General features: G+C 41.5%; 2 protein-coding genes and 1 non-coding gene across 3 annotated transcripts in view; all 3 read left to right on the top strand.

The window, feature by feature from the left end:
* The window catches only part of fam20cb (FAM20C golgi associated secretory pathway kinase b), a 41,776-nt gene extending 23,486 nt beyond the window's left edge, over positions 1 to 18,290 (top strand). Inside the window, exons 4-11 of the mRNA XM_068305969.1 lie at positions 10,840 to 10,932; positions 14,445 to 14,560; positions 14,879 to 15,059; positions 15,160 to 15,269; positions 15,512 to 15,593; positions 15,810 to 15,869; positions 16,065 to 16,215; positions 16,393 to 18,290. Coding sequence (XP_068162070.1) covers positions 10,840 to 10,932; positions 14,445 to 14,560; positions 14,879 to 15,059; positions 15,160 to 15,269; positions 15,512 to 15,593; positions 15,810 to 15,869; positions 16,065 to 16,215; positions 16,393 to 16,509 — 910 coding nt within the window. The 3' untranslated portion in view covers positions 16,510 to 18,290. The remainder of the gene's footprint in view (positions 1 to 10,839; positions 10,933 to 14,444; positions 14,561 to 14,878; positions 15,060 to 15,159; positions 15,270 to 15,511; positions 15,594 to 15,809; positions 15,870 to 16,064; positions 16,216 to 16,392) is intronic.
* On the top strand, positions 13,483 to 13,555 carry trnar-ccu (transfer RNA arginine (anticodon CCU)). Its single transcript has one exon. It is a non-coding gene; the product is annotated as a tRNA-Arg (tRNA).
* Positions 18,291 to 22,145: 3,855 nt separating the features above from the next.
* foxl3 (forkhead box L3) lies at positions 22,146 to 25,501 on the top strand. The gene is made up of 3 exons (XM_068305827.1): positions 22,146 to 22,383; positions 23,021 to 23,189; positions 23,431 to 25,501. The coding sequence occupies exons 1-3, from the start codon at positions 22,277 to 22,279 to the stop codon at positions 23,902 to 23,904; spliced, it is 750 nt and encodes a 249-aa protein (XP_068161928.1). The 5' UTR covers positions 22,146 to 22,276; the 3' UTR covers positions 23,905 to 25,501.
* Positions 25,502 to 27,339: the final 1,838 nt, after the last annotated feature.

Genomic DNA, 27,339 nt, shown 5'->3' with positions numbered 1-27,339 from the left:
ATTCCTTTTAACAGATAAAATGCTGATAACGAATGGGGTGGTAAAGTGAGACCTTAACACACAATACACAATGTTCAAAATGCTTCACAATATCAGGCAAATAAAACCTGAAGAACAAAAGATTTAAGCAAATAAAAAAGAGGCGAGGCATAAAGGAACTCATGAAGAACAAATAAGAGCAACATAGCATTAAAAGCAGATGAAGAGAAAACAAGTGTGAGACATTATCTCAAAGTCTACAGGGTGAGTAATAAAAACTGAGCACAAAGCAGAGATAAATGGGTCCAAACTGCAGAAAGCTAGTGAGGAAAGATGTGGCTTGATTTAGAATTGAACACATAATGCTGTCAGTGACCTGATCTGGAGGTGGAAATGACCCCAAAGTCTAGGGGCGGTGTTAAAGAGCTCTGGTTGGGCTATTGTGAACTAAAACAATATTTGAAAGAGAAGTAAATGAATTGGAATCAATGATTCATTTATAATAAATTGCACTCATCATCATGTTAATGTTGACATTCTAGCTACAAACACACAACCAGTCATGTATGGTTTGATATGTTTACAGCAGCTAGTCTCAAAAATGCCATTTTGATTGGCTGAAGTTTTATATATGTCCAAAAATTCAAAAGGAGTGAATATAACGACCCAGGGTTAAAACGAGTGTGAATTTTATTTCACTAAGACGTGTTTTGGAAACTCCTGAAGGCATCCAGGTAGTTGACTATGCATAATGACATCCTAACAGCCTGCAATGAACTTTGACACTTTTTAAAAGCTCACTAAAGATAATAATTTAAAGCACATTTGATGGACAAAGTCAAATCAGCCTGGGTCTGACCTAAAGAAAAGCATGCCGCATATGTCAGTGATGACCTGTGCTCCTGACACGTGGGCACTGTAACTGTATGGTAGATAAAGCATGCTTCCATTCTGCACAGCTGACTGCCCTGTAGGAGAGGAGCGGGGGAGAGGAGACGGTGAAATGAATGTAAAGGTGAACAGAACAGAACAGAAGAGCCATGACAGGGCTATAAAGGACCATCCTTGTCCATAAGTAGCTGCATACAGGCTGGGGCTGTGAACTGTTCGTTGGCGCACAATGGAGAGGAAAACCCAAGGTAACCCAGTGATCTCGAGAAAAACAGAAGTGTACGTTAAAATTAAAATCTTCAAAAGTCAATAGCATGAGCATCTTATAACATTACATTTTTAGTTTTAATAATTTTTTTTGGCTGCTTGAAGGATTATCCTCCATAACTTACCTTGAACCCTGAGGTGTCAACCTGCATCTCATTATAGTCACTGGCAATTGTTTTCCGCACCCACCTACAGTTACATGGATGAGCCGCTCAATTCCAATTACACCGCTGTGATTGCAACGCTGTCACAAAGCCTACAAAAGCTGTACAACGGTGCGCGCGCACACACACACACACACACACACACAGACACACAGATACAATCGGGGAGGATGGGGAGCAAGAGTGTGTGGATATTGTTGACGCGAGGGGAATTTAGAGAGGCTCCATCTATCTTGTCATCAAAAATCAACATGCTTGTTAGTCTGTGTGCGTGGGCTTTTGCTTGTGTCCATGTGCGCGGTTGTTGTTGTGTGTTTAGAAATGAGATTCACCTTTTGGTCTGAGCGAGGTTTTACTGGACTGTGGGTCGATAGATCAATGCTGAGTGGAAGGCACACACTCAGCAGAGCCAGAATAGCTCTCGAAAGGCCACAGCAATCAGTCTTGGCCAGGCCTGTCCCCTAATCATCCAGTGGAGATTCTCATTCTGAATGGACGCACCTTTTACCAGCTGCCACTTGAAGCCCTCCCAATGAAGTCAAATAAGCAGCAATTACAGGTATGGGTAATTGAAACGAATGATACATTCACTGTGTATCAGTTAATGGTATTTTTGTTGTTGTGTATTTCTGCTACCTGATACGCTTTTTTATTAACCTTGATGTTTTGTCAGAGGTTAGACTTTTTCCTTTTTAAAAAAAATTTTTTTTTAAAAATTTAATCTAACAACGTTCAGAGCAGATATAATCACAGTTAAATGTAAACAGGCAGAGCCAAACAACAGAATCTTCCTGACTCGTACCTGGAAATAAACAGCACTGATCAACCAGCATTCATCAAAAGAACGGTGATTTATAAAATCAATGGAGCTGCTTTCTCTCAACCAGTGAAGGTTACTTCAGAGAAATTCATATTTAACCCATCTGCATTAGAAAATCATCGCAGTCGTGTATCATTTTTACTGCTCAATAAACAAGTTTTTTGTCATTGCCACATGTTAGGTCAGAATAATGTTTGTGATTAGTCATTATACAATCATATGATTCAATGTTTGATTAACAGAAGAAGCTGGATATGTGGAACATATCCAGTTAAAAATATCAGCTGTTCATCTTGGAATAAGCATACAAAGTAAAATAATGTGTAAAATCACCAATTCAATGAAACCATCAGAAGTGAAGACTCCAGATGCAACACATTCAGTCGTGACAATCGTAATGTGTCACAGTAGCCTATATGTTCACGCTCTGCACTATTGTGTACCATAATATGATTATTTGGTCAATATACGACGCCGCGTGAGCGACTCCATGCTGCACTCGTGTCATTTGTTTGTTGAATGGTTCAGATTAAGAATCATCTTTGATGTCATATGGAGAAATTCATCATCTTTCCTTCCCACTCAATTGAAAGCACATGGATTCATAATCCACTACTGCTTCAGGAGAGAGGAGACGAACTTCCTGCACGTTTATACAGTATCTGTCCATCCATCCATCCATCCATCCATCCATCCATCCATCCATCCACCTCCGTATGGAAGGCCTCTTGCTATAATTGCATCCTCAAACTGAATTTATAATCCGAGTCAGTTTAATTAACTCGAAGCCCTTCCTGCTGCCTTTGATGCTTTTGAAATTAAATAAAGAGGGACTGGATTTTCCCTGAAACATTCCAGGGCTAGAAGGATGACTCCTGAAAGCCGTTTGGCATTTGTTCCCACAATAAAACTGGAATAACTCAGACAAACCAAATAGCAACAATGATTGTTTTGTCTGCAGGGTGGATCCACATGGAGAGAAGAGCTGAGCTGACAGTCAGAGGTAGAAGGGTGGATGTTTGGCTTTTTTCTTTTTAATGAGTGCTTCATGGAGGGGCAGAGATGAGCATTGGTGTTGCGTTCGGAGGTGCTCGGTCGGGCAGAGGAGTCCTGCTGTGGGTGTATCTGCCTCAGATGATGTTGGAATGATGGCTTCATCTTCATGGCCTGTTTACCTGTTCAGGATATTTACAGGCTGGCGTGACAGGAGCTGAAGCAACAGAAGAGGAGGTTGGAAGGAGCGGTGTAATTCCTGGGACGTGACTGGGATGTGTGTGCTTACCTGCTTGAATGCATCGCCTTCATGAATGATTCATGCGAAGAGCTGCTGTGGACTAAAACGCACACATTTCGCCTTCCTGTCCCTCCCTCACCTGAACGTCTCCCAAACACAGTCCAGATGAAGATCCTTCTTCTTCCTCATCCTTCCTCTCACAGCTTAACGCTCTTCATGGTGTCTTCACACACTAATAGCTGTGCTTTGCACTGTTATCTTCATTTAATGCTGTTCTTTTCTGATGCAAAGGCCTCTTTGAAGGCACTCCAACACAAGACGTCTCTTGTGTTGTGAAGGAATTGACTATTTGATCGTATCGTTTACGCGACGTTAGTCCCTGAGGAATCAGATGCAGAACTTGAAACACGATCGCTTCCCTTGCATGATTCATTAAACTGACATTATATTTATTCATATGCATTGTGATGTATGTGAATCACGGTTAGGTGTAGAAAGAAGATGCATTTGATGAATATCTGTTTTCCATGGATAATAAGCTGTAAACGCGTTTTGTGTGTTTTCTTGGTGATGTGTGTTAACCTTGTCAGCTACCACAATACCAGTGTGTCTTTTTTGTGTCGCCTATGTGTGGCTTTTCTGTGTGTATGTCGTAATCTGCCTCTGCTAAATCTGGATTTTCACGCTCCCGCCTAAACGTGTGAGTGTGTGTGGGTGTGTGTGTGTGTGTGTGTGTGTGTGTGTGTGTGTGTGCGTGTGTGCGTGTGGCTGTGTGTGTGCACATGCGTGTATCAGAGAGGGAGAGGGAGTGCTTGAGAAAGAGCTCTGCTGGAAGGAAACAGCTGTCTCTCTGTGTGTCAGGCCTGGGATCTGAAGGGCTAACGGAGTAAAGGAGGAGGAGGAGGAGGCAGGAGGAGGAGGAAGAGCATGGCAGTGCCTGGGGAGCTGTGACAGCCATCACACTTCAAAAACTGCAACACACTGAAAGCAGATCACACACTAAGGCGTACCTGGATCACAGCGGGAAGGTTGCTCGGAGTGCCTTTGGGTGTTTGTGGCGTGCTAGTTAAAATTCCTTCAGTGAACCTTTTTACTTCCCGTTTTATTACACCTGAACAAAAATCTGTGTGAGGCTGAGATTTCAAGATCCAACTCAGCTGGTGTTGCTTTGTTTATTTGTTTTCATTTCAAGTAATTAAGTTTTTTCTTGTAAATTTTTTCTTGAACAGATAAATTGAGACTTTCAGACTGGTTGTTGTCTTCAGCGGTGGAGAAGAAGACTTGAATGAACCAGATTAAACTAGGCCACCAGTTTCTTTGTCATCATCAGCGTCCCATGATAGCCTAACCCTCATAATATAACGTTGTTAGAATCACATTGATGTCATGATTGGTTTGACAGTGATTTAAAAAAAACAAAGAACAAAAAAAACCCCAGTACTTTAACAACTTACCACCGAACTGGATCGGAACAGTTTCAGCTAATATGTGATATCAGTTTTCTGTCCCAGTGGGGAATGTTCCAGGATGAAACATCCTTTCAGGTCATTTGTGAATTTGGATGAAAACCAACTAAAAATGGACATTTCTTTGTTTCATATCCTTCCTCTTTTTGTAACCATTGATTTAAATGAATTAGATGCCAACAGATAACAAATAGGTTGACCTACGAATGGAACAAAATAACTTGATCTAAACCAGACATCTCCATTGCTTTACCTTCCATCCTTCCTTCCTTCCATCCTTCCTTCCTCCCTTCCTTCCATCCTTCCTCCCTTCCTTCCTTCCTTCCTTCCTTCCTTCCTTCCTTCCTTCCTCCCTTCCTTCCTTCCTTCCTTCCTTCCTTCCTTCCTTCCTTCCTTCCTTCCTTCCTTCCTTCCTTCCTTCCTTCCTTCCTTCCTTCCTTCCTTCCTTCCTTCCTTCCTCCCTTCCATCCTCCCTCCCTCCCTCCCTCCCTCCCTCAGTGAACCACCCGTCACAGCCTCCACACGTGGGCTAACAGCGATGTTTTTTAGCAGCACCAGTAAACGCTAACACGTACTGCTGGATGTGAACACACAGGTCCGCCTGTCTCATTTGCTGCTGAAAGCTTCCCCCCACCCCCACCCCTCAATTTATCAAATGCCATTGCTCCAAAGGTCAGCCTTCTCGTGCGCTGTGCTTCAGATAAAACCATGTGCAGCCTCCTCCTGTCTCCGCTCCCCTGTGGTGTTGATGATGTTTGACTCTGCTGTTGATCCTTACATGGGATGCACTTTCTTACCTTCCCGTTCACTCATCTGCTTGTAGCTCCACGCCCTCTTGAGGTTTAAGACAACTCCATGTCTGCATGCTTGTGTGAATGTGTGATCCCATATTTGCGTGTAGGTGGGTTAAGGTGTGTCTAAGTGTGTAACTTTTGTGCTCACTCTGGCTTTGATGGATGATGTGTGACAAGTGTGTGGAGTCAGCCCTTTGGTGGGAACCCACTGGGGCCGGGAGATGCCCTTGTCCTTTTATATTTTACTGCGTATCTCTTCACTCCTCCGCTCTGCTTCCCTTCCACGCTGCGGCCTGTGACCATGGCTACAGGCTTATGGTGATCGATTGGCAGCTTGACTTTGAAACAACATAAAACATCCTTTCTGTGATTCGCCCAAATGCACTGTGACACTGTGATACTTTGAGTATGATGCATTACCTCAGATAATAAATATATATTTACTCTTTCTTTCTTTTTGTAATACTGGAGCATGAGCGGGAGGATGATTCTAAAGCAAGGAGGTTGGACTTTGCTGTGTGTTCAGCTCTGTGGTAGGACATCCGAATGTCCTGGTGATGGAAACGTGGATCTGGGATGAGAACACCCTGGCATGCTTCACTAAAGGAGCATTTTTTATGTGGTTTTTTGTAAAGAATTGCATGCAACATTTGTGAAACGTGCATTAAAAGGCACAGTCCTCTGGTTGCCTTTTTACTTGTTTTTAGAGCATTTTTCTACAAATGTAAGTCCAGAGTCTTCACTTCTATATAAATAAGAATCATGTCATAAAAATATAATGTACTGTGGAGGATCGAGGATTTTTGTTTTTACAATATTAAGCTGCTATAGTGACTGAACTGTGATACCAACTGCCCACAGCGGATGACTGCTGCAGGTTTTGTGATGGTTTTATGCCAAAGGGATAAGACCGCTTGTGTTCAGCTCTGTTGTGTAGGAGTGCACTTTTGTTTTCAACCAATCGCCGAAGGCAGGAAAGGGAAAAGCAACATCAGAATTTTATTTTATTTTTTTGGACCAAGCAAATCTGATGAGAGTATTTTTTACTTGCAGCTGAAGGCCAAAAGCTTTTTAAGACCCCATGTCAATAACTGGCCGAAAGCAAAGCCTCTGCTTATTTTCCCATCTCCCTTTTCTTCTTCTTCTCCCCCGCCGGTGTTTCAGAGGTCGGCTGGGTCCTGTGTGCAAATGCAGATTTTCCAGAAGCAGCGCTCTCATTCTCCTTCATGTTCTTGCACTGCTATGTGTTTGCTGCTGAACCTCTGTAGCCCCGATGGCTGCTGGGGCCTCTCCCGAGCGGCGGCCACGGCCAAGAAACTGTCAGGCCACCCAGTGTAAACTATGTGTTTACAGCAAGGCCAGGGTCACACTGGGCACGCTCTGCTCACTACATCTCACCTGCTGCTGCTGATAAAAAATCTGATGCTGGTGTAGACAGGCAGCTTTAATGGAACCAACAGATCCTGCTTTAAAAAAAAACAAAAAAAACTGTACACAGTTACTGCTTCCTCTGCAGCTGTTCTGCTGTGTCTCTCTTTGTAGGAAGAAGAATCCGAGCTTCTTCTGGCAGCTGAGTGAAACATTTCTACTTATCAATCAGCATAAATCTGCACGTCTGTAAATAATTCAAAGGTCAAGTTTGAACCCGGCCGTCCGAACGGAAAGAGATGAGCGGCTCTCGAGCGGCTGACATTTCTGCCCTCTGTGTGTTTTCTCTGGGCTCAGTACATACTGTGTGCTCAAACATTTATAGATTTTATTATGCGGTCATGCATTTATGTATGTTTCTCCCCGCCTATGCTAAGGGCAGAGCTTCCTCAATCAGTGCGCCCCTGATGGTTTGCTTGATCAGAACACACTCAGATTTGCCAGTACACAGGTGCTGCTGTTAGCGTATTCAAACACGGTGTTACGTAACGCCTAACAGCTGCATATCTGTTAGGTGAAAGACTGCTGGAGACGTTCACACACACACAATCCCTGCTCATTTAACTCCTCTGCTGCCTTTGTAATTTCACTATTTCTTCACTTCTTCCTCTCTCCTCACTTCTTTCCCGGTCAAAAGGGGGGCGTCATGCCATCCTCTAAATATCTTTATTGACATTTGAATTGGATCACATTAATTATCCAGCCTTCCTGCTTCCTTGCTGGCGCTCAGTGAGAGGAGAGCGTCGATGCAGCCGCATCTCAAGCCGGGCCACAGGCAGGGAAATGTGGCCTCCAATGGAAACTGGTTTTTATTCATGCGCCGCTTTCTCAGATCACGATTCTGTTTGTGCTGGAAAGGCACCAACACAAAAACACGTGCGCCTCACGGAGCACATTGGAGCTAATGAACAGAAATAGAGCAGTTTATTGTCCCGTCTTCCCCTATAGAGACAGCAATGTAGTAGCACTATGTGAAATATGCTTGTGGATCTCTTAAGGCTTGAACGATCATCAATCATTGCACTCAGCTGTTTGCTCGAGCTTATCCCCCAAGAAAACGCCATCATTCAAGTGCCGTCAGTAAGGTCATGAAATACTGGCAAGAAGTTCAACGTCAGACGTTCTGTCTGTCAGGAAACGCAACTGCAGTCGTTCATCTTGTGAACAGATTATCTTTACTTTAAAGCACATTCTCGTGTCACACAGCTGGAAATTAAATAATCTTGGCAAAATATGAGCAAGAATGTACGTAATTATTTGGAATTGTAACATCAGAGTCTGCCAGAGCGTATTAAGACAGTAACAAAAAGGCTTCTTGTCTGGAAAGGATTTCTGTCAATTGTTTATAAAAACTAATAAATAAAAAGGGAAAGTGTTTTATCATTTATGTAATATGTTGTCTAAAAAGTATGTTGTTATCATGCTTCTTAAGGATTCCAGTAAATCTGAGGCATCAGTGGCGGCATATCAAGCGAAAGCTTCAGTCGCTGGTTAACTGACAGAATCACAACTGCAGCAGTCTTGAATTTTTCCTGCACCAAAAGGAAAATCTTGGCCCCCAAAAAAACCAAACCAACACATGAGCCCTTTGTACATTGTTTTTTCCTCTGAAGAGCGGAACCGGAAAGTTCTTTTAAAATTTCCATCAACCAGTTGTTGTCAGCTCGAAAAACTAAAACAGAGTTCAATATTTCGCAAAATGCATTTAAAAAAAAAAAAAAAAAGATGGGTTTTTGTTGCATTTTGCATTCCACTAAATGTTTTCATAGGATGTCGGTTTAATCGTTCTACTTCCAAAACAAAATTTCATGCTTTAAATTTTTCTGAAGACATGCAAAAACTTTCCTGTTGTGAAATAAATTCCAGCACCTGACTTTGCACAACTGTCCCCATCGATAAAACCGTTTGAGGCGTCCTGTGTGCTGGATTGAGTGATACTTTCCTGTTGCGGAGCTGAGCGCCGCTGGTGTAAATAGACACTGCTCTCTGTTTTCAAAGTCAGTATCATTTTTCCCTGATGTAGAGCGAGAGCCGCGTCCCTGAAACAAGGCTGTGCAGAGGAGGAAAGTGATGCAATCAACAGACGGAGTTTGGCCTTTCCTGGTAGAGAAGCGAGGGATGAAACAGAGTCAGGAAAAGGTTTTTAAAGGATGGTTAGGTCATCGTTACAATCAGCATGTGCTGTTTGATTTCTGTGTGTTCGGGTCCAATTTGTCCGTCCATCTGCACGTGGCGTTCTGACAAATGCTTGGAGGAAGGAGAGGGATGAGAGAAAGACAGCTAAAGCGTGAAGAGAGGAGGAAATTGAGGATTTTTTTTAGCTGATGAGTGTGTTTCACGTTGGGCTAGTTAATGACTGATGCATGTGTCATCCAGGCAGCTGCGGCGTTACAATCAGCCACCCAGCTGAGCGAAAGGGAACGATGGATGGAGCAGAGAGAAAAGGAAGAGGAAGGCAGATAAAAAGAACCGAGCCGCAAATGTTGAGAGAAAAAAAAAGAAACAGAAAAATGGAGAGCAGAGAAGCAAAGATATATATATATATATATATATATATATATTTTTTTTTTTTAGCCAAATAAACAGAGAGCAGCATCCGGAGGGAATAGAGAGAGAGAGAGGAGGTTAGAATGTTGCGGAGATAGTTTCCATTCTTCTCATCCGAGCTGAAAGAGGCTACAAATGGCAGAGACTGCAGTCCAAATCACCGAGCTCAGCGGCCTTCCTGGAAAGTATTAACATTTGTCAATAAAAGTAAAAAGACGGCTGCGTGCATAAAAGGAGAAATAAGTCAAATATGCAGCTCTTTTGTAGAGCGGTTGCAGTATGATGATGGAGTGCACTGCTCTCCTTATATACCTCAAAGACATTAACATACTTTCTATACGGAGCATCTTCCCAGGGAGTCTTTTCACCTCCGCTTTCTTTGACTTCCCCCTTTTTTCTTTTTTTTTTTTTACCCCGACCATTCTGCCCCATCTTGGCTCATGTTCCATCAGCTCTGGGATTTAAGCCTTTAAGAGCCTCTCTCCCCCTCCAGTAAGAGCTTTAATGTAGAATGTGTGCGCAAAGCACTTTTTGGGGAAGGATCAGAGCTGGACAGAAATAGGTACAGATGGAGAGCGTGAGTGGATGCTTCAGGAGGAAGTCTCTGACCTTGAATTGTCCGTGTTTCTTGTTGGCCCCCACTAAACACCACAGCAGCCGCGACGGGGGCCTTTATGTGAGATGTGGACACTGTTGGCACTTTGGTTATCGCTCACAATTGCTGTTCGCAGTGTTACACAGCCACAGCGTACGGATGCTGGAGAGTTTTATCATCGACTGGGCTCCTCTGGAGACATCTTTGGAAATCTGTAGTCGTGTTCAAGATGTCTGGTTCACACACAGAGGGAGCGGAATCCAATGCACCAAAATATACGCACAGTTCAATCTTCTTACGCTGCCACTTTGCATTCCTGGCTTTGTGAAATCCTCCCCTAAATACTGTATATGTGTACTTGTTAAGGTCACCATGAGGTGATTAATGGGATGAAAAAAAAATTGGTTCATCTTTATTTAGATTTGATGAAAGAACGTGACAAGAAATTATTCTTCAATGACAGTAAACTGATTGTTTTCTACTTTTATGACTATTTGCCAGAAACAATTGTTTTCAGATGCACCTTGGATGCTCCAGTGGGCGTTGTTTCCGACATTAACATTTTACAGAGCAAACCTGACAGACAGAGACAAGACGGGTTATTTTTATGTGAATATCCCTGAGCTGAAACCCTGTTTCGTTGTGTCTCTGCAGACAGACCCGGGAACAGGAGACCCCGCCAGACTTTTTTTACTTCTCCGACTTTGAAAGACACAACGCCGAGATCGCTGCCTTTCACCTCGACAGGTAGGTCGACATCAGCCTCAGGGGGGAGTGGGTTTGTGGTACGTCTCATTTGGTGCATCGCGCCGTCACAAATACATCTGTCTTGTCTGCTGTTTGACAGTTGACAAACCTCTACACTATATTTATAATCATGGGTAAGATGGACGGTAGCTTAAGGGCAGAACGGGTGAAACTTTTTTTTTTTTGACAATGAAAATGCAGACTTCCAAGAATTTAAAAATAAATGTGAGTAAATGTGTGTGTGTGTGTGTGTGTGTGTGTGTGTGTGTGTGTGTGTGTGTGTGTGTGTGTGTGTGTGTGTGTGTGTGTGTGTGTGTGTGTGTGTGTGTGTGTGTGTGTAATAGATAGATATTGAAATATTTCTTGTTTTTTTGTGCTTTTGTGTCGACATCCTGCTGTATATTTCCCTCAGTAACTGGTCATTTCATTTAAATAATACAGTAAAATATTTTTGTAGGGCTCTCTTGATTCATAAAAATACAGATCTCTTACCTCCTGTACATGAACACCTTCCATGTCCCCCAGATTTTCCGTCCTCTTCATTATTTTGTTTTTCTAACACAGTGTGTGGCGTTAGCGGTGCTGTATAGTAGATGCTGTTAGAGGCCATGAGTCAGAAAGAATGCAAGCCCCCCTCCCACAGCTAACATCTGACTGAACAACAGCCTCCTTGCTCAGCCAACCACCACGCTGTCTGACTTCATCGTCACTACAAGGTTAAGACTTTACTGGCGGCCTGCCGGAGAGACTTTAATGAAAAGCCAGAAACCTCATGGGGCACAAGGGCCGTGTTTGCTGTTAAATTCCGGCTGACGTCATTGGCTGTTTGTTGTTCTGAGGAGTTGTGGCGTGCGGACGCCGCAGAAAGAAGTTGATACCTACAGTATGTCACACAGACACGTACGTACTCTTCCATGTAGGCACACCATGGGGCCGTCAGAGTGATGTTGAATCTGCTTTTCCTTCAGGCACGATGACACAGTTCAGCAGCGATTGCATTAACAGCAGCGTTTTTTTTTTTCACCAGTCTGCTACACATCTGGTCCATTATACACACACACACACACACACACAAACATACACACTCACGTGAGAATACAGTGAGGCACACACTCCTGGCATGTGTGGGTAAAGGGGAAGAGGAGGAAACCAAAGACATAAAAGGCTCTGTGCCCATTCTAAATATAAGTTGGTAGGGTTTGCCAAAAGCAGTGCTTTATGTTTTCCCCTTATTTTGTCTGTTGTAAATTAGAGCCTTTACAGATATAATTTACATTTTGATCCCCATGCAAAATAAACCAAGATTTTCATATTTAATCAGACATTATACAGTATATACCATTGGTGTTAGTGATGGTGATGGTGGTGCAGTGACTTCAACTACACTGCCTCCCAGGGGGTCCACCGACACACACACAGGCTCTCTTAAAAGCATTAGCACAGGCACGCTTCCACATACACACACACACACACATACACACACACACACACACACTTATCTTATATAGGCTACACTGCTTTAAGCATCATTAATTATAGGATTGGATTTAGATGGAAAGTACACCTGGTATAACTGCATTAGGTGTGCATGTGTGTGGGGGGGGGGGGTGCTAGCAGAAGTGAAGACATATATGTCGGAATTTATTAAGCCGTGAATTATTTAAGTCCGTGTCTTAAACCGTCTGGGTTCTTGTACGTTTTTCAGGTGGGACTTTGTAACCATTGCGATTCCCAACTTCTTCTTCCTTTTTTTCATTGCCTCCCAATCCCCACCCTGACAATAACGAATAATTAAAACGTGCATCATGGGAATAAGGTGTATGAACGGGAAAAGGTGATGGGGAAAATGCGATTGATGAACAGGACTGAAGTCTATTCGTTCCCGTTAACATGGAGCAGCGCTCAGACCCAGCAGGCCCGGCGGCGCCGTGTGACGCTTCACCCTATGAGAAAAGAGATGTGATTGTGTACGCTTGTCTCACTCCACCTGCCAAAGAGCTGTTTGATGGCATCATTTGCGTGACGAGTTCTCAGAAAATAGCTCCCCGTTTCCCTTTTTTTTTTTCCTCCTCCAGGTTCTTTCCTCCTTTCCGTTCTCCTCTCTGCCCTCGGGCCGTAGCCATTAGGCGTTGTCAGGGGTATCAATTTTTTAAGAGGCTGTGCTGATGTTGGAGTCCGGGTGGTCTTCACGACAAGAGCTAAACACTCATGAAATAGACATGTGGCACGCACTGAGGAAACCACGTCACGCCACTCAGCAGTAAAACACAGCTTTATAAGCCTGATGTTCTCCACCTGACAGACGGGCACATTCATTGGTTCAATGATGCAAAGACACAAATCATGATGACCCGATAAATTACAACAGATGTGTAGTTTCATTATATCTTGGTAAAATATTACGTTAGAGAGCTAGATGGAAGTTGTGAAGTATTTTAGATGTCGATTTTTCCATTAAAGGTGTAACTATGAAATTAAAGCTGAGCTTACGCTGCCCCCTGCTGGTACTCATGTTGAATTACACGAGTACCGGGATGTATTTTAACAGCTGCCCCAGTGGCCCAATGGATAAGGCACTGGCCTCCTAAGCCAGGGATTGTGGGTTCGAGTCCCATCTGGGGTGTGTATCTATTGTGGTGCTTTTTGTATGAATATTTAAACATGTTTACAAATGTTTAAAACAAAGAAATTTCAGACATTAATTCAGATCTTATCTTTTCTGACACTTCCTGCTTTTCTTTTTAGTTTAGTTTAGTTTAGTTTAGTTTAGTTTAGTTTAGTTTAGTTTAGTTTAGTTTAGTTTAGTTTAGTTTAGTTGAAGGGGACAATGCAATTTCATGAAACACATGCTTATACATGGTTAAAAAAAGACAGAATTAGCCAGAAGGCTAGTTTTTATCTGTAGGCCCCTAATATGATTTGACAAATTGGTTCTTTTTCACATTTTTAAAGAAGTGTTTTTTTCATTAGCCACACCAGGTCTTATGTTTACCTGTATTTTATGCTATTATGTGTTTGACTATTCTGATTTTACTTTGAACAAAACATAAAAACATGATTTTGGGGTCATGAGTCTTCTTTTCTATGAATTTTAAGTGTTGAGGCACACACTCACATTCTCAGTGAACATCAGTACTAATAATATTTTTGGAAACCATGCTACATCTAAAAATGTTAATCATGTGGAGTGAATTCTGAGAAAGGATGCAGTTTTGTAGCGCGTGATTTTTGACACAAATAGCACCAATTTGGTCAAATCACATGACATCCATCTGTGAGCTTCGTGCCACAGCCGCTTCTACAACTGCTGATCATGTTAGATCCTAGAATTTTATTCATGCTTTTTTCACAGAATATGCATTTGTCCTGTTTGTATCACGCAGTACTTTTTGATTCATGTCGCTTCCTCTGATCCCCCCTTTAGTTACCCCCCTACGGGACCACACAGTCTGAAAACCCCTGCTGTACTCTTAAGGCAGGGTGTCACCCCTCAGAATGTGTCTGTGTTTCAGAGTCCTGGATTTTCGTCGTGTCCCTCCTGTGGCTGGAAGGCTTGTCAACATGACGAAGGAGATCCGAGATGTCACCCGAGACAAAAAACTCTGGAGGACCTTCTTCATTTCTCCAGGTACCCGCTGAGAGGATCTTAGTTTCATTTTGAAGGATAAAGCGTGAGATCCCATGAGATTCTGCCCTTTTTGGTTCCTGATATATTTACCACAGCCCTATTTTGAAAAACACACTGTTTTACAATAACACGTTTTCATTGTGCAAATTCCAATTGCAACAAAAAAATGAAGCATTTCTCTCTCAATTTAAAACTGGGTTTTAAAACGTAACGCTGTAAGAGAATATATTCAACCATCTGTCTTTAACTATTTAAAGAATGTGAGAATGTGATGAATTTTTTTTCACACATTAACAATTTTGTTTTTCCAATCCCCAGCCAACAATGTGTGTTTCTACGGAGAATGTTCGTATTACTGCTCCACAGAGCATGCTCTGTGTGGTAAACCGGACCAGATAGAAGGATCCCTGGCTGCTTTCCTCCCTGACCTCGCCCTCGCCAAACGCAAGACGTGGAGGAACCCGTGGAGACGCTCGTACCACAAACGGAAGAAGGCAGAGTAAGAAATCCACCTGTCCACACACTAGATACAAGCAGGGTCCTGAAATAATGCTGTCAGTAAAGCACAATGTTGATGATGTGATATTGAAACTCGTCAGGTGGGAGGTGGACCCAGACTACTGCGAGGAAGTTAAGCAGACTCCACCTTATGACAGTGGGACACGACTTCTGGACATCATGGACATGACCATCTTTGATTTTCTCATGGGTGAGCTGATGTCTCATTCAGAGGCAAAGTTGTTGTTGTGGTGTGATAAATGCAATAAATGTAAATGTAATGTAAATGTAATCATGTCTTTTATGGTCTGAGATGTTGAGAATGGACGAAACATTCTTGTAGGCGTGTGTTCTAAACAGTATTACATACTGTGGATGTACCAGACAAATGTACTTTCTGATTTCCATTTTACCACTAATGACTCTTGCCTAATGACTTGTATTCCAACACAGGAAACATGGATCGCCATCATTATGAAACGTTTGAAAAATTTGGAAATGAGACGTTTATCATCCATCTGGACAACGGCAGAGGGTAAAGAAAACTCAGAGACATTTCAAAGTTTATATATGCAAATGAGGACTTAAGTCTGTAAGGATTGTATTTCTAAATTAACAAATAATCAATAATCAGTTCATAAAATTACAGTAAACTGCATGAAGTTATTCAAATGAAGGATTTTTTTTGGATAAAAAAGATCATACTAATCTTTTAGTGTTGTTATAGTAAAAGTAATATTTTTAACCACAGCTTTGGAAAACACTCTCATGATGAGATGTCCATCCTGGTGCCGCTGACCCAGTGCTGCAGGTAAGACGTCTTTTCTGGGGCTGTTAAGAATCTTAATGATGGTTTTATTGATTTCGATGCAAAATATAAGCAAGATTTTCATATTTAATCAGACATTATATATACCAGCATTGCCTAACATATTGTTCATGTGATTCTAACTGTACACGGAGCCACGCTGACTCTTTTCCCACCGACTACCCTTTATTACTGCAGAGTAAGGAAGTCGACTCACCTCCGGCTGCAGCTGCTCGCTAAGGAAGAATACAAGCTGTCCGTGCTCATGGCAGAATCCCTGATGAGGGACCACCTCAGTCCCATCCTCATCCAGCCACACCTGGACGCCATGGACAGACGACTCCGTCAGGTCAGTACTCCGTGAAGAGTACTGTAACATACATATGGCTTATTACCCATTTTCAACCTTTATTAAAGCAGCTATTTGTCAGACCTTTATGTATCTGCACTTGATTTCTCATGTTCCATGTTTGGCACCTTTTTTTACGACGCCTGATTGTGTCTGGCGGTGCCTCTTTACCACCAGGTGCTGAATGTTCTGTCCGATTGCATTGAAAAGGAGGGATACAGTTACGTGGTGGAAGACGACCTCCAGGGCCATCCGGGGACAGACCACGGCCACACCGGCCCACGTCGTAGGTAGCTGTCTGGGAGTCCCAGCGGGTGGATTGGACTGAATCCTTGGCTGTAGGGAGATCCAGCCTTTCTTTTCAGAGTGAATTGTCATCCTGTAACACAGACGAACTCCGTCGGTGTTTCTGAATTTCTCAGAGGGTTTGGTGGTTTCTTTTCCTGAACTTACAGGGAAGCCCAAGCAGCCTGAGGTTGATATAATCTGTGCGGAAGTGAATAGGACTGCTGGATAGAACTGGACTTAACAGTGCAATGACTAGACCCTGTGCTGATGCTTGAAATAAGGTGATGTTGAAGACTTCAGGACAGATCTGGGGCCAGGTCACAAACAAAACTGAATCATCCCCAGACTGCCATCACCCAGACTGCTTAAAATAGTCAAACCTGGCTCTAGTGTAGGATAGCGCCACCGCAGCCGACCCAAACACCCCCCCCCCCGACCCACCGCAGCACGACCAAACCATGAAAGTCTTGCAAGAGACGCCTTCTCTCCATCTTCATCCGGACTCGTTTTTGAATTCAGTGAATTCTGAAGGACATGCGAAGAACCTCCCGACCCCCCCAGCACTGCTCTTCACGTGTATCGTCGCTATTGCAGTTATTTGAGTTGAACATTCACAATGGAGGAGAGTGAGTTTACTTCCTACTGTCTTAATTATCCAAACGATGTTTCACTGATTTGCTGGTTTTTGTAGCACCACGTCCCTTTTTCATTTTAAGTCCGCTGAACTGATTCAGCTTCTGTCATTGGTGTTTGAGATGGAGATGTTTGATCGGAGTGCAGGTTTACTCCTGGAGTCTTTTAGTAGTGGTGCCCATAAATGTTACTTGCACTTGGGAGAGTATTTATTCAAATTCGTATTTATTGTTTCAAATGAATTCTTATCAGAAGCATCGCCCTTTCCTTGCAGTGAACCATTGAATTTACAACATCTTGCTGTACTTCCTGGTATTTGACCACAAGAGGGCAAACTGAGCATGTGCAAAAGCAGCTCCAGGACCGTGCCTCTCAGTACAGTCAGAGCCTTTCCATATTCCATCATTCTTGCTATGAAATTGATTTATGCTGCCACAAGTAATGCTTAAATTTAACCGAGCAAATCTCTGCCTGTGTTTACAACATTTAATCCTACTACTGTTTTTATTTCTTTCAATGCAACAGATATGAGGTTAGATTTATGGTACCAAAAGTCAAATGTGACACTGATAGTTTTATATTATTGTTTTCTTTGTAAAATATTTCATGTCCAGATGTTCCTGTTGTGGAGAGATTATTTTTCAGGGTGTATATTTCATTTCTAACCAAGAGTTTATAGCTTAACTGTTGGTGTCAACGATTCAGTCACCGGCTGAAAGTTAATATATACAGTCAGAAAATCTAGTGCCTGTGCAATGATAGAAATACTTGAATGTTTGGTTTAATGGCAGAAAGGTTGAAACTCCTCCCGAGAGTGAGATAAAGAGAATATCCAGAGTTCTACATATACTGTGTGCTCCATCTGTTTCAGAGAGGTTTTATTTTACCGTCTCAGTTTCCATCGCGTCGGGTCAGAGCTGTGTGTGTGTGTGTGTGTGTGTGTGTGTGTGTGTGTGTGTGTGTGTGTGTGTGTGTGTGTGTGTGTGTGTGTGTGTGTGTGTGTGTGTGTACGTATGGGTGGATCCATGGAGGACATTTAGACATGTGTTCTTAAAGTGAAAATGCTTCTTTTTATAATCCAAAGCATCATTTGTGGATTTTTTTTTGTATTTTTATTCTTTGCATCATGGTTAAAGTGCAATAAAACAAAATAGGCAGGATGTGAGGATTGTATTTGTGTGTACATGTATGTATATGAGCTTTTATATGGTCAAACACGCACATACACACATACACACACTACTATCAATACTACTACTATTTATTAAAATAATTACAATAATTAATTAAATATTAATTATGAGCAATGATATTATTTATAATTATTATTAGCAATAAAATAATAATAATAATAATAATAATAATAATAATAATAATAATAATAATAATAATAATAATAATAACAGGGTACACCTGATTGTCACATGCATGTATAATTTTTTGTAAAGTGTTTAAATGTCAGCTGATAATTCAATTTATATGAAGGTAAAACTGTATAAAATATATGTCAGTGCTATAAAGTGAAACGGCAAAGCTGTGAAACAAACCCTTTGCTATTTCAGATCATCACAAAAAGCTCGTCCACCACTGTCAAACTAAATGTCTCCGTAGTTGCATTGCAACTGCATCCTTCTTCCTATACAGATCAGACATATTCAGTGTTTTTTCATTCCTTATAAGTTAAATTGTTTGATTCATTCCAGTTTTTTGCGAGACTTCATTTTTATGTGAAGAACAATTCCACTTTGATCTATAGGTTCCTCTGTTGGGGAGCTGTTAGCGCCTTCTCTGGATGAACCCAGTGACCCTGTAAGTCTGGGTCCTCCCCCAAGAATACCCAGGTGAACACGGGTCTTGAGGTCTTACCGGCAGCTCTCTGCAATTTGCTGGTAATGTGAAGCGGTGGCGGCGAGGGCGACTACACAGTACAGTGCAAAGGAAAATACGGCCCTCAGCCCCAGCCCTGTGCACAAGCTTGTTTACAGTTCCCAGTGCACTGTTGTGTTTTGATAACCTTTCCTCGCGGAACAGCCCCCGGAAAAGCTACTTTGTTGGTTTACAGAAAGGCACGTACACGTACACACAAACACACACTAAGGCAGACAGGGCAATGAATGGAGGAAGCCAAGTGGGAGACAACCATCAGAGGACCAGAGAGTGACCACAGGAGGAGTAAGGGCTGTAATCACGGCGGCCGGCCGCAGACAGGACGCCAGAGGAGGCCTCGTCATGGGAGTGAACTTATCAGATCTCAGTTCAAACCAGCGCAGTTCCCTGACCTTCACATCTCCTCTGAGCTGCTTCTCTCTCTCTGTATATTTACAGTTTTGTATGAACGTGTCTGTTTTTCTTGTCTGGAGCAAACAGGACTCCAGACGGTCCAGCGGTGGCTGCGTGCTTCAGAGCATCGGTTCTGTTGCTTCGGGGTTCAGACCAGGAAGGAAAAACGATGTATTAATCTAGTATAACGTATCAGTACTCAGGAAAGAAAGCTTTTATACCATATTTAAAATAATTAAATGAAGTTTTAATAAAATATATTTTTGTAATGTTTTCTGGATATGTTTGTGAGTTCTAGAGATACGTGAAGACCAAGGATCCAGTGACATTGAAAAAAAACTTTGGGAGGAATAAATTTGAGTAAATATTTAAAGAAATTTCAGAGTTTTATTTGGTGAAGAGTCAGTTGAAGTTTTTGTTTTAATATTATGAATTACATTGAATTAAAAATCTAATTAAAGCCTGATTTGTGATGTCAACTGGTCACACAGCAAAATTTAAACAATAAAATAAAATGGAGGCATCAGTTGTAAAATTGAGAGCTTTTTGAAAAACAAAGTAGTAAATCAGAACACTGAGGTTTAAAACAAATAAAGGAGGAAATCCAGGTGTAAAGAGGCTGTCTTTCTTCAAATCTCAATTCTAACTGTACATCAGACACAAAATAGAAGAACCCTGATGTGCTGAAACCTTTATTTGTGAAATGGTAAAGGATAGGATTTACATCTGAATGAATTTATTTATTAACACAAAGGTAGTCAAATGTAAAGGAAAGCGAATAAAAACGCTGTATTTGTTTTTATTGACATGACAGCACTGGATCAGTACACTGGGTCTTGGGCTGGGGACCGGAAGGTGGCTGATTCAAAACCCATGTGGACTCGATCATTTGGAGAGTGTAATGGTTCTGTCTCTCAATATTTGCGTGTGTGTGTGTGTGTGTGTGTGTGTGTGTGTGTGTGTGTGTGTGTGTGTGTTGTTGTTACGGGCCTGTACCCACATATACAGTATATATATATATATATATATATATATATATATATATATATATATATATATATATATATATATATATATATATATATATATATATATATATATATATATATATATATACACACACCCGTGATAAATAACAAAACAAATACTAGAGTGAAAAAAATTATTTCTCCTTGTAAGGGATCAAAAGAGTTGATTTTTTCTTTTTCTTCTAATCGAATTATAGAAACTCCAGAATAAAATGGAAAAACACATAGCATCACACACATTGTCATGGAAACTATGTTACCTGTATGTCAACACCACATTAATGACGAGAGGTAATAAATCACAGGTCAGTGACTACAGCACTGACCTTTCAGCTGCTTCTGCCGCCGATCAGGAATAGAGACACGCCGGCCGTATCGTCTCTGGAAGGCCGACGGAGCCCCCAAAGGCCTGTCCAGCACCGGCAGGCCACACACAGAGGCCTGCCAGACCCCGGGCTGTTTTCCCGGCCTCTGTCGCCTCACAGGAGACTTCCAATTGCCCCGTTATGAGCCCTTCAAAATACACATACCCCTGTTTTATAGACACGGAAGCAATTTATGGCCATTATAGAGCATTATAGATAGCATCTACAAAACTTCCTGTTGTGGACTAAACGTCTACCAGAGTGGACACACACACACACACACACACACACACACACACACACACACACACACACACACACACACACACACACACACACACACACACACACACACACACACACACACACACTCACACACACAAAGAGTTAGCAGAGAGAAAAAGAAAACAAAGATGTAAAGGATTTTGTTTGTTGGTTTGGGCCTTAGTTGTCTCATGTACAGTTAGAGAGATTAGGCTATAAAAAGAAACAAAATAAAACACGAAGGTAGTTTTCGAGTGTAGCAGACCACCCAGAATCCTGCTGGACGGGGCGAGAGAACCAATTTACAGAGCCCATACTCTCAGGGCTCAGCTGACTGGGCTGCTACTGGGAAACTGGTGCAACTCAGTCCAATTCAAAGTCTCTCCACTGACTGATGTGTCAGAGTTTGACTGCAGGTTTCTGTATTATAAAACAGCAAATAAAACTGGCTCTGGCCCTCCAGGCGCTGACACACTGACTTCAGTGATGTCACACGAGTCTTTTTTTAATTGCAAACATTAATCTGGTTATATTTCCCGCCCCACCTAAGACTGCAATCAGGTGGCACTGTGGGTAATGTAGTTTCCATGTTCTGACAAGGAAGATCTCTGGATCTACTACATTTATCTTAATTTTTATTATTACTCTGCATATTTCATTAGGCCTGTCTCTCTTTTTTTAAAGCTTTTTTTAGACTATTTTCATTCTACACCGCTGAATTTACAGAGCAGCTTCAGTACCAATAATAATACCTCTGTTATTACTGAACTGATATATGGGTTGAGTATAGTGTATATGGAAAAAAAATCTAATGCAACGAGCAACTTTTTGTAAGTAATATTTTATTCAACATCCAAATTCAAATGATGGATTTTCAAGTTCAAGTTAGGATCCTCAGGTTTTGAATATCTAAAGAAAAGGAGTTCAGAGACCTGAGAGAGGAGGTCCTGAATCTGGAGACCTGCAGTCATTCCTGGAGAGCATGTGGGACGGGGACAGGGGTGGGGGTGTGGGGGAGGATATGGGGGAAGAGGGGGGGTCTGGAGGCAGCCGTCATCAGCAGTGCTCAGAGTGTCTGCTGGTTCAGCAGAGCATGGTGGCGCAGCGGAGCAGCAGGACAGGCTGTTGCTGCTGGGCTTTGGCCAGGAGAGTCAGAGGAGCCCCACACTCAGGATCCAGCATCTGAATCCTAAAGGTGTAGATATGTTTGATAACTCTCACTACCCCTTCAACTGCTTCAACTACGATGGAGACGGATACCCTTCCTCTAGCACAGACGAAGAGAAGAAGATGTGTAGACCCGCATACAGGTAAGGGCTCCGTCCTCCTGAAGCCAGTGTGACACACAGAAAGAGAGAAACTTATCCTGGACAATGTTATTGCTTCAATGATGCTGCTGTTTTCAACAGCATCAGTAAATAATACTGTATAATAATTATAAATCACCACTACTTTTACTCCTACTAATAATAATTACTTTTTTTTTATTAATAACTTCTTGAATCGCTCAGTTTAGGTTAAAGGAAATAAAAAGATTTGTTATGCAGCTTAGTTATCGTAGTGTGGAACCAAGACAGGCCTATTCTCAGAATTATACATATTTATACAGAAATTATTATATAGTAGTACGCTAATAGTAATAATAATAATAATAATAATAATAATAATAATAATAATAATGTTTAATATACTTTTAATACACTTGTAGGACTAAATTCTAAAAACTGTTTATTTGGAAACTTTATTTCGTGCTTGAATTTTCTTGTTCAGACTGTCAGTAGATTTTTTGTGCAGGTAGAATTAGAGAACTAGACTCAAACAACTGATTTTATTGTCTGTTTTGGGCTTATGACATTGTGTTACCCTGTGTGTGTGTCTGTGTGTGTGTGTGTGTGTGTGTGTGTGTGTGTGTGTGTGTGTGTATGTGTATGTGTGTGTGTCCATCAGCTACATCGCTCTGATAGCCATGGCCATTCAGCAGAGCCCCGAGCAGCGGGTCACTCTGTCGGGCATCTACGAGTTCATCATGAAGAGGTTCCCCTACTACCGCTCCAACCAGAGAGCCTGGCAGAACTCCATCCGACACAACCTGTCTCTCAACAGCTGCTTCATCAAGGTACACAAACACATCATGTCCATCCAATAAGAGTAAAAAGCGTCTGATAAGAGTTTTTTCTACATTTTTTCTTAGTTTAAATAGTTCCCCTTTCATGCATTTGGTAGCTGAGATCACAAAGATCACAAAACTTCTAGTTTTGTGATCTTTCTGCCCTTCCTCAGTAGTACTTTTCTGCTGTAATTATCAGTGGTTCTGTAATATTTCTAATCATTATGAAGTATTTGTCTCGGTTATGCAGGTTCCTCGGACAGAGGGCAATGAGAAGGGAAAGGGAAACTACTGGACTTTTGCCTCTGGTTGTGAATCCATGCTTGACCTGTTTGAAAACGGTAACTTTCGGCGTCGCCGGCGCAGGAGGAACATGAAAATCGGCTTCCGTGATTCAGGAGAAACTCCTTTTCACCCACTGGAGAGCCACAGCAATCAGCGTATGCGTGCAACTCGCCGTCCTGAAGCGGACTCCACCCTCTGTCCTTTGAACCCTGACAGGCCAAGGTCAGGACCTGGGCAAAACCACCTTATGCCAAACCCCGGGCAGCAGGGGAAACCAGAGCCGGAGATCAAGTTTAGCATTGACTACATCCTGTCCACACCTGATCCACCCTTGCCTGGGTTCAGATCTTCCCACGGTCCTGTTCACATAGGCCCAACGGGGCCACCTTTACATGTCCTGGAGCCCCCACATCTGAACCTGCACTTCTGGACTCTGTAAAAGGAGAGCAAAGAAGGGACTTAATATTCATCAATGTCTCGGTCCAGATCTGGGCGGAAGCGTTCAGACGTTCAAAGACAGAAGAGAAACTCAACAAGAGGAATTTTACTGATTTAAAAATGTAAATGAGGATCAGAGCATAGAGGTAAAGTATAATGGGATAGATTCTGGAAGAATAAGAATCACTTAAAGAAATGTTTATGCCGTCTAAGAATTCATTGAAAACATAAAATGTGAACCGTAAAGTAAAGCATTCATATTGTCATTATACTGTATGTGCAGTGTCCAATGCTGATATAGTTTAGAATTTCAATATTCTCTATATGTATATACACAGGAGCTGTGGGTACAAGTATGATGTGTTCAGAAATCCTTAAAAAAAATTTGGTTCAAAGAAGAGAAAAGAAAATGTTTCCTGGATTTATTGGCTTATGTTCAGACCAGAAGTTAACATGGTTTTCTTCATTCCCCCTGTCGTTTTTGAAGCCAGAACATCAACCCGGGAACTCCTTTTTTCATTTATTGATGGCAGATTTAGTCACGTTACATATAAACTGTTCTAAAATTTTATGATTAAATACTTTCCTTCTCCCTCATATTAAATAAATAACAACATAAATAACAACAAGAGATAAATAGAGTTAACAAAGAGAAGTCAAATTGCTTTCACTGACATGACCAACTACATCCTCGACTGTCTTTAGTTAGGGATGCATAAACTACAGGCTGCACAGTTTTTATTAAAGTATAAAAATTGTGAATTTTTCTGTTTACATGTTGGTATCAGACGTAAGAAGCAGGTAATACATTTTGTATCAGCTAGAAAAAAAATGCATCCCTAAAATGATTCCTACATTTTTGTCAGAAAAATTGTGTTGATGACTCACTCATGTCAAACTTTGCAACGAGAAATCTCCAAATAACAAACAAAAGGTACACAAAATTCTGAGAAGACACTTTAGGATTTGAGTTTTTTTTTTTTTATTTACCCAGTTTTAAACAGCTTTCTGGTGTCTAACTACACAGGATGATTTTGAGTAAAACTACATACAGTAAGAGCATAAATATCCCCAAACCAGTCATGTGTTTATGGATTTCTCCTATATTCCACCTCTCCATGTTTTCTGTAGTGACCTCTATTAATGTTGGCGATGGACCTTTTTAAGAAGGATATTTGTAGGACCTGTGTAGGAAACACAGTTGTGACTTAATTAATCAGCTGATGACGTTCACAGTTTTAGGCTCCTGCGCATGCTGGCACAATGGTATATGCCCCAAACCCAGTAAGTATACTAATTCTATATATATAGTACAGTTCATTATATTCATCAAAATATAAGATTTTAGCTGTTAACACACACAACAATCCAAACACAATTTCAAAACAAACAATGTACAGTATGTGCAATGCCGGGTGTCGAACATATTTTCATTCTAAAGTTCCCAATGCCCTCGATTCCTCCATGATGCAACGCTCAAGGAAATGGGGAAGCTGCTCACTAAAGAGTATAAAGACATGATTATCAATACTGTTTTGTGGTGGGGGTGATACTGCTGCAGGAAAAAAATCTAACAATCAATAAATTTGGAATTGTGGTGCCCATTTTCTATTCTATTTCATTTCCATGTTACTGCTATTCTTTTTTTTATATATATATTATGCATGAGACTTCTGGATATGTGTATTCTAGAATTTCCTGGTGTGTCCATGACTTGTGTGTGTGTGTGTGTGTGTGTGTGTGTGTGTGTGTGTGTGTATTTATATATACAGTATATATTGCATCATCAGAGCCGTTATTAATACGATTAGCTACCTGAGCTTTTGGAGCTTTGCAGTTTCAGACCTTCTGCCTAACAGTTTGCTAATTTTTCACTGACCTTCTGAAATCCTGATTGACTGACAGTTAAATTCTGTTCCCGTCACTCCTCATTAAAACACACTGTATCCCCACGCTTAAAAGAGGCTTAATGAAACAGAGGTCTGACCAACATTTCTTGCCTGAACAAGGGAGATCAATCATGGAGTGTTTCCGTGTCCTTTGAAGGGACATTTTTCAATTTAACCTTTATATTATGTCTTGACTACATCAGAGGAGGGTTTCAACACACTTAACATGAGTGGCATTTAATATAGCATAACACTTGCAAGGTGAGGCCGAGATGTGACCCTATTTAAATATGGAGGCCCCTGCTTCAACAGCAGCACCTCCCCCAACAAACACACACAAACACACACACCATGACGCAATTATAATTAAAACACACCTCGTACCTCCTTTTGCAAATGCCCCTCATCGATCTGTGGGTTTTTAACATTCATATGTGAACTGCCCCCCAGCAAACATCTGCAGCGGCACCAACGTTTATGGATCAGCAAGTTTCCATTAACAAAGTTGTTGATGTTGAATAGCGGGGGCTGCCGCCATGATGCTGTGGATATATTTGGGTAAATTAACTTAGCATAAAGTACTCCGAGGCTCGCGGGGTCTTCTGAAGAGTCTTTAGAGAAAGCCAAGCACCGGTCAAGCCTGAGTAGTCAGCGCACACATTATGTTGTCAACAATATCAGGAAACTGTAGCTGCTGGCATGACGGCACCGCGAATGGCCTCTATTAAATAACAAGTCTAAACGTGTCCCTTTGGTTTCAATTGTAGTTAATCCTTCTGATCTTGACTCAGTTGTTTATAATTACCCCCATATATTATATTTCTCCTTCGCCAGCGTGTGCCAACTTCATTATGTGGATGCTGCCAGGTAAAAATGAGCAGCTCAGGGGCAACAAACAGCAGGATTGCAGGTAGAAGAAATTGGGAAACCATTGATCTGCAACATTAATACAAAAGTAAATCATAAACACAAATAGGTCATTTAATCTTGAGTCTTTGCTTAGTGGATTTCACTCAGGCTGTGGTGAGGATTATAGGGATGAACACAAATACTAGCAGATTGTTTTCTTCATGAACATGTCTTTAGTGCCGTAGAGTAATTTATCTGCTCTTAACTATTTCCTTGCTGCGGTTGGAGGATTTTGAATGAACATCCGTACAAGTTTGAGCTACCAGCTAATGAAGATCGGTGAAATAGCCTGAAGTCTTTGACATGCACACATAGAGATATGACCTTTGCCATTTCAGTGCATGTTGCATCCAGAATGCACTTTAATGCTAGAATATACTATTGTTTTTAAACGGCTTCAAGTGTGTTGGGTCAGTAATGAGAAAATCAACACATAATGTCAGTCAACAGCAGTTGGTAAACGAGTTTACATTTCAAAGGATGTCCCTGCTAGGAATATAGAAGAAGAGGTGGACTAAAGGCCACCAGAGGGATTTTTCCTTCAGAAAGAAAATGGAAAAAAGGAAAAGGACTGATTCAAAATAAAAATATTACCCAGATATCTGTTTGAACTTGCCCACTTTTATTTGATAAACTCT

This window comes from Antennarius striatus, chromosome 21 (assembly GCF_040054535.1).
Source record: "Antennarius striatus isolate MH-2024 chromosome 21, ASM4005453v1, whole genome shotgun sequence".
NCBI lineage: Eukaryota > Metazoa > Chordata > Actinopteri > Lophiiformes > Antennariidae > Antennarius > Antennarius striatus.
This window is presented reverse-complemented; position numbering and strand designations above follow the sequence as displayed.